This window comes from Lactuca saligna, chromosome 1, assembly GCF_052625555.1.
Source record: "Lactuca saligna cultivar CGN05327 chromosome 1, ASM5262555v1, whole genome shotgun sequence".
In the NCBI taxonomy this organism is placed as follows: Eukaryota; Viridiplantae; Streptophyta; class Magnoliopsida; order Asterales; family Asteraceae; genus Lactuca; species Lactuca saligna.
The window spans coordinates 41,332,532-41,339,627 of record NC_136417.1 but is presented as its reverse complement, the minus strand read 5'-3'; the positions used below and the strand labels follow the sequence as shown (position 1 = coordinate 41,339,627).

The following is a 7,096-nucleotide window of genomic DNA, read 5'->3' as shown; positions in this document are numbered from 1 at the left end:
TAATTTTCCTCCATCAAGAACACAAGAAACACAAGCAACAAGAACAATAAATTGATTGACAATAAACACAAGAACCAAGAACATTAAATTGATTGTAATCAAAAAAAATTGGTCAAAAACAAAAAATTGTTAAATATTGGGAGAAAAAAAGTTATGTTTTTTTTTTCTTTTGAAGAAAGATAGTTGATTACAGGAAATTACAGTAAACGTTGAAAAACTGAGAAATTTTTTAGAAAAAATGCTGAGGTTTTTTTTTTTGAAAATAAAGACTTCATGATTAAACCAAAAAAAGAAAAAAAAAAATCCAAAATACGTAAAATTTTCTAAAACATAAGCCAACATTTTAATTAGAAACATTACACATTCTTGCATCCGATGCAATCAAAACTACATGCAAAAAATATCCCTAACAAATTAAAGAAACCAGTCAACGACAACCCATTTGGTATGAATCATATCATTTCTTATGATCAGTATCCCTACTTCTTTTCTTCTCAAAAAATCGAATTATCTTGGAATAATACTTCCAATCAGAATGTGAAGGTGTTATCGCAGGTTCTCCAAATGGATGATCTTTCACGTAGCTTTGCACATCTTTAGCTTCCGCAACTCCTTCCAAAAACAGTCGTAACTCCCCATTTGGACCTAATCAACATTTTTCCACAAAAAAAAAAACATTTATATAAAAAAAAAAAATCCATAAACGAACTATAAATCTACACATTTTACCTAAAAAATCATCATCTTCATTATCAATATCGTACTTCTTTGGGCAAATGGCAGTGTTGGGCTGCAACAAACCAGAAAGAATTAATGTCAATATTCATATACACATAAATGATAAATCAACATATATGACACATAAAACAATAAAATTATAAAATAATACAGGGTTCAACAGAGCTTTCTCAGTATCCGTGATCAACAACGTGTTAGAAGACGAGTACTTTGAGTACTTCTCCCATACGTATTTAAGTTCTTTCAAGAACACCGGCTTGTTTTCGTTCCACAAACACATGAACCCTGTATTTGTGCATTGACTTTGATCCTGATAAAGGCAAATAACATCAAAAACTTCATAACAGCAAATTGATTCGAAAATTTTACAAAAAAAAAATGTAATGGAAGTGAGATTAGAGTCCATACCCACCCAAGTGAACAAGAACTTGTTTTTCTCTTCTCCGATAACATGGGTCAGAACTTTTTGTATGTTACGCCTAAAAGAAATCCATATACATGAAATCAAGCAAATATATTCCAAAGAAAAGAAGTGAATACACGAAATCAATGGTACTAACTCCATTGCTGAAGACCATAGCCCCACTTCGAATCTTTCGAAGCAAAACTTCAAGAATTCCTCACAAAAAGGCCTCTTGTAAACTGTATAAACATACGCTTATTATTGATCAAAATTTTGATTATACACTGATACCCTTGAACTCAAATGTAATCATGGTTTTTTTTACTCACCCAGAAAATTTCCATACGAGAAATCAGGGCGGCGGTTCTTGGGAATAGAGGCTGGACGGCAACGATGGGCTCGGTGAACGATGATGCCGGCGAGAGGAATCACAAGCAGCTTCTTTTTAGGGCCGAGGGTAAGTTTATCGAAAGATATACCCAAATCGATCTTTGCTTCGTTTCCATCTTGTTCTTCTTCTTGGCTGCTTCGAGTGTTATCAGAAGCAACATCGACATTCTTGATCTTCGATTCTTTGTCTGCCATTTTTGATTTAGGGTGAGCTTGGATGTGATATGGAACGGTTTATAACGATGGCAACTGTAACACCAGCAGTCGTTTGGAAATTCAGGAAGGAGAGAGATGAGATGCTTAAGTATTTTAACATACTTTTTGTACCACCTTTATATATTTATTTATTTATTTTTTTGGAATAAATCACAGTTTTGTTCCTTAACAAAAATTAATAGGTTACATTTACGTGGTTTTAACAAATTTCCGTTCCTCACGTCAATTTAAAAGATTTATTATTATTATTATTATTTTGTAAAATACAAACCCATGTAGTATAGGATAAAATAAAAAAAAAAAATGTTATATATTAAATTTTTTGATTTTGAATATGTTTATATTTAGGAAAAATATCAATAATAAATTGTTAATCAATTTAAAAATCCTTAAATTTAGGGATTTACATTAAACAATTAAAAAATATGATAAAATAGTAAGACAATGAGACGTTTTATAAAGATTATCTAGAAAAAGTTGAAATTCAATTTTAAACTCTTTAAAATTTGGGATTTAAATCTAAGTGAATTATTATTGTATTTTGGTATAAAAGATCATTTTTTTTAGGGAAAATGACTTGTAAGGGTAATGATGTTTTACCCGTGTTCACATTATACCATTAACGTTTTTTTTTAACACAAAATACCATTGTTAACCGGATACAATAGGTATCCCGGTAATTTATTTATTGAAAAAAAAAAACAAATTATGTGGAAAATACGTGGCTCACCCCTCTCCATTAAACACCCTCACCCTCACCCTCAACACCCTGTGTAATTTTCTCAGTCGAAGTTGAGATCGATCATGGCTCCATCTAATGCTTCCTCCTCCTCTACGTACACCTCCAACACCAGATCGAAGAAAATCAAGTCAAAATCGAAACTTGATTTTGCAAATCCCTGTGATTGTGGCTACCCTTCTCGTATCTGGACTTCAACGACCAAAGATAATCCTGGAAAAGAGTTTAGGGTTTGCCCTAATTCAACGGTATGTCGGGTTTATTCTATATGTAGTAAGGTCTTTCAATAATTTTCGTATATTTGTTTTAGGATAACCCAGAAATTAAATGCAAATTCTGGGAATGGGTTAATGAAGAAGATACAGTCAACAAGAAGAAAAGAGATGAAGTGAGAGCACAATCCTGTGAAGTAAGAGCACAATCTTGTGAAGTGAGGATTGCAATTATGGACCATGATTTCAATATTTACAAAAAGAAGACAGATGAAGAATTTGATAAGATAATTAGAAAAATTAGCAGTCTCAAAACATATGTAATTGTGTTGTTTATGTTGTTTGTAGTATCACTTTTAAGGGCATAAATGTCAAATTGTAATCGGATATTATGGTTGTTTTGCTGAATATGATTGAATGAACATGTTTTGCTGAATACGATTGAATGGACATGTTTAGCTTAAGTTTGAATATGATTTAATCTTAAGTACAAACAACATTGAATGAGCATTCATGCATTGTCTTATTAGGGTAATAATGTGCAAAATGTTACCCCTGTACAAACAACTTTGCAGAATTTTACCTCTTAATGTGCAGAAGGGCATAATGGTCAAAATGAAGGGCATAATGGTAAAAATATGATTTAATGTGAGTAATGGTAAAAATAACTTTGCAAACAACTTTGCAGAATCTTTTGTTTGAATACGATTTAATGTGAGTAATGGTAAAAATAATGTGCAGAATGTTACCCTTGAACAAACAACTCTTGTACAAACAACTATGCAGAATCTTGTGTTTGAATAATGGTCAAAATGCAGAATCTTGCAGAATTTTACCTCTTAATGTGCAGATCTAATGTGAATAATGGTAAAAAATAATATGAAGGGCATAATGGTCAAAAACAAGGAATCATATGTAAAAGCAACATTGAACGATGTAGATTATATTTAAAGGGTAATAACAAACAAAAGCACTGTTTTTAATGTGCATATTTACATCAAAAGACAAGCATGGTTTTTAGCAAAAGACAAGCATAGTAATTTCATCCTTAAACAAACAAAAGCACAGTTTTTAATGTGCAGATTTACATCAAAGGGAATCATTCCAGTGTAACAGGTTTATTCACACTTAAACCACATCCATCCTTGGTGTTGACCACCCTACTTAATGCCACTTTAGTGATCCTCTCTGAGTATTTCCTTTTCCTCTTCAATGGTTGTGCTCTTTGTTCAACTTCAACAACGGGTTGTGCAGCAGGTTCCTCAACAACAGGTCCATGAACTTGGTCCTGATCAGGTTCATGAACTTGTTCCTGATCAGGTTCAACAACAGCTTCAACTTGTTCATCAGGTTCAACAACAGCTTCAACAGCTTCAACAGCAGGTTCAACAGCAGGTTCAACTTGTTCATCAACTTGTCCCTGATCAGGTTCATCACCATCTTCAGCCAGCTCTTCAATCTCAGATTCATACTCATTTTCAACTTCATCCATCTCTTCAATCTCAAATTCAGACTCATCCTCAACATCAGGAACATGTTTACCCTTCTTCTTTTTGGCTTTAGTACTTGGTCCTACATTAAAATTTATAATGCATTAATAGATAATACTTATATTTTTTTTGGTAAATGAATGATACTTGATATGAAAAAAACCTTCTTTGGACAATGGACATGTTATTTTGTTGTGTCCTGGTTCTCTACAGATGCTGCATTTTGTAATAGCCCCTTTCTTGCTAATAGTATGACGACCTTCTTTTTCTGAAGCAGCCTTCTTCCTGTTGACTTTAGGTCTGCCAGGTAATCTTTTACGTTTCGGGGGCAACATAGGTTGACCTTCCCAAGATGGCCACATTTCACTTCCATTTAAAGGATTAATTGTATACTTATAGCAATTTCCAAACATTTCTGTTGTGAACCAAGTTGCCACATAGTCTTCCACATTCTCATTTAGATAACTAATAGCAGCCATGGCATGTATACATGGTATACCGCTTAGTTGCCATCCTCTACATGCACATGTTCTTTGGTTCAAGTACACAGCATAAACCTCATGTACTGACCTCACCTCAAATTGTTGCACTCCACTGGGAATTACATACCAATACCTATAAAATAAAGGAATATAGTATAAAATTAGTACTTGGGAATTACATGCCAATACCTATAAAATAAAGTATATATACCTTAGATGTTTCCTCTTGTCCACTATTTTCTTTCTAATAGATGGACATATGGCTAGATTCCATTTCTGCCCCTTCAATCTTTTACAATACATCCTATCCATCACAAACCTCCTAATTTCCTCTAACATTGTTATAATCGGCTTTTTCCTAGCATGCACAATTGCAGCATTAAAAGATTCACAAATACCATTCTCAATGGCATCACAAGACCTGTCCAATACAAAAAAAGCCCTAGACCAGGATTTTGGATCTCTTTCCATCAAGTGATCATATGCTTGTACATCAATCGCCCTAATCTCTTTCATTAAACCTTCAAACCTCTGCACAGTTGTGGCCTTTGCAGCCCTCCAAAACAGCTTCCTATATGCAGCACCCTTAAATTTTTTCTTGAAATTAGCATAGACGTGCCTAGCACATTGCCTATGCTCAGCATCTGGTACTCTTTCTTTAACAGCCTCAATAAGACCCTAAACATGCAACATAAACATAACATTAAGATAAACATAACATTAAGATAAATAAAACGGTAACCAATTAAAAAACAGTTAGGATAAATACCTTGTGTTGGTCAGAAAGTAAGGTTAATCCTGCCCCATTTCCCATGTTAATGTCCTTAAGTAGTAAGTTTAGAAACCACTTCCAAGTTTCTTTGTTCTCAACTGCAACTACTGCCCAAGCAATGGGGTAAATATGGTTGTTAGCGTCTCTACCTACAGCTGAAAGAAGCTCACCTCTGCAAATACCTTTTAAAAAGCAACCATCTACACCTATAACCCTCCTGCATCCTTCAATCCAACCATCCTTTACACCTTTGATACAAACATACATCCTAGAAAAATAAATTGTGGAATCAGGCATTGTATCCGTCCCAATTTTCACTGTTGACCCTGGATTAGCTCTTAATATCTCAGCTCCATAACTCCATAATTTTTCATAATGTGTGTTCAAACTGCCTTCGATCTCATTAAGTGCAAACTTCTTTGCATTCCTGCATTGTCCAACACTAACCTTCACATTGAAAATTTCCCCAACTTTATCCCTCATTTCCCTGCAACTCAATTTGGGATTTTCTAAAATATCATTAACAAAATGTTTCCCTATCCATGAGTAAGTAACAACTGACCCAAACTTGAAGGTTCTAGCACAGTTATGCTCATTACGTAAGGACTTAATTTGGAATGACTTTTCACTGCTCATCCAAGTAGCCCATAGTCTAAAAGGACATGCTGCCTTTCCTTCACTAGTTTTACAACACCTGACTAACAACCTAGTTTTATCATTTTTTTCATACCAAAGGTTAAAACCGTTTGCTACTGCATAGTTTGAGACAAGCTGTTTAAGTTCTTGAGGGTTACAAAACCTCATACCAAGGATGGGTTGCATTGTATCCCATTTCTGAGTTGAGTCATGATAAGGGTAAATTGGGGCTTCTTTGGTTCCATTATCTGAATCATCATCCTCATCAACAAACTCATCTCTAGGGACAACACTAATATAGTTAAGAAAGGGATCATCAGATTTAGTCAATGGTATTACCTCTTCATCGGGTTCATGATCAACAGATAGAGCATCAGACATGACCGAGTCTTTATCTTCATCAGAGCTTTCACTATCAACATTTTTTTCTTCCTTTTCTTCCTCTATCCAGTCAAGCACCGAATCGTTGTAGTGATCAATATATACATTAATCTTTCCCTCGTTACCATGTGCAACATCAAGAAACCTCCTGTAGTCATCATCGTTTTTCAGTGGTGTCAACCCATCACGCATTGACTTATGCCCAAGACAGTAGTAGACAACAGGACACTTCCCCTTTGTGACATCCTCAAGAACATGAATGAACTCCTTGAAATTTAATCCACCAAAATCGACATCTGTAATTGACGTTTTTTGATTCAGGTAGTATATAAGATGAGGAATGGGGGAAAACATTCCATCGTAATGAACATCTACTTGAATGTAAGTTGATCCTTTTGCATTAGATGGAGCCATGATCGATCTCAACTTCGACTGAGAAAATTACACAGGGTGTTAGGGTGAGGGTGAGGGTGTTTAATGGAGAGGGTGAGCCACGTATTTTCCACATAATTTGTTTTTTTTTTTTTTAATAAATAAATTACCGGGATACCTATTGTATCCGGTTAACAATGGTATTTTGTGTTAAAAAAAAACGTTAATGGTATAATGTGAACACGGGTAAAACATCATTACCCTT

At 34.3% G+C, this 7,096-nt stretch overlaps 2 protein-coding genes across 2 annotated transcripts; both read right to left on the bottom strand.

Annotated features, from left to right (window-relative positions):
- Positions 1-341: 341 nt before the first annotated feature.
- Positions 342-1,822, bottom strand: LOC144997533 (putative FCP1 homology domain-containing protein C1271.03c). The gene is made up of 6 exons (XM_078957432.1): positions 1,471-1,822; positions 1,299-1,380; positions 1,151-1,217; positions 890-1,048; positions 730-790; positions 342-645 (listed from the first exon to the last, which is right to left on the bottom strand). The coding sequence occupies exons 1-6, from the start codon at positions 1,724-1,726 to the stop codon at positions 458-460; spliced, it is 813 nt and encodes a 270-aa protein (XP_078813558.1). The 5' UTR covers positions 1,727-1,822; the 3' UTR covers positions 342-457.
- Positions 1,823-3,661: 1,839 nt separating this feature from the next.
- Positions 3,662-6,873, bottom strand: LOC145005283 (uncharacterized). Its single transcript, XM_078964363.1, has 4 exons — positions 5,440-6,873; positions 4,882-5,348; positions 4,352-4,803; positions 3,662-4,270 (listed from the first exon to the last, which is right to left on the bottom strand). Exons 1-4 carry the CDS (start codon positions 6,871-6,873, stop codon positions 3,798-3,800), a joined length of 2,826 nt encoding a protein of 941 aa, XP_078820489.1. The 3' UTR covers positions 3,662-3,797.
- Positions 6,874-7,096: the final 223 nt, after the last annotated feature.

Bases quoted from the DNA above. Each gene is read 5' to 3' on its own strand.
- LOC144997533 (XM_078957432.1), bottom strand. From the start codon at position 1,726: ATGGCAGACAAAGAATCGAAGATCAAGAATGTCGATGTTGCTTCTGAT. The intron at 1,218-1,298 runs GTTAGTACCATT...GATTTCTTTTAG, and splicing joins CTATGGTCTTCAGCAATGGA to GCGTAACATACAAAAAGTTC. The intron at 1,049-1,150 runs GTGGGTATGGAC...TGCCTTTATCAG, and splicing joins ACAAGTTCTTGTTCACTTGG to GATCAAAGTCAATGCACAAA.
- LOC145005283 (XM_078964363.1), bottom strand. From the start codon at position 6,873: ATGGCTCCATCTAATGCAAAAGGATCAACTTACATTCAAGTAGATGTT. The intron at 4,804-4,881 runs GTATATATACTT...TTTATTTTATAG, and splicing joins GACAAGAGGAAACATCTAAG to GTATTGGTATGTAATTCCCA. The intron at 4,271-4,351 runs GTTTTTTTCATA...ATTTTAATGTAG, and splicing joins ATGTCCATTGTCCAAAGAAG to GACCAAGTACTAAAGCCAAA.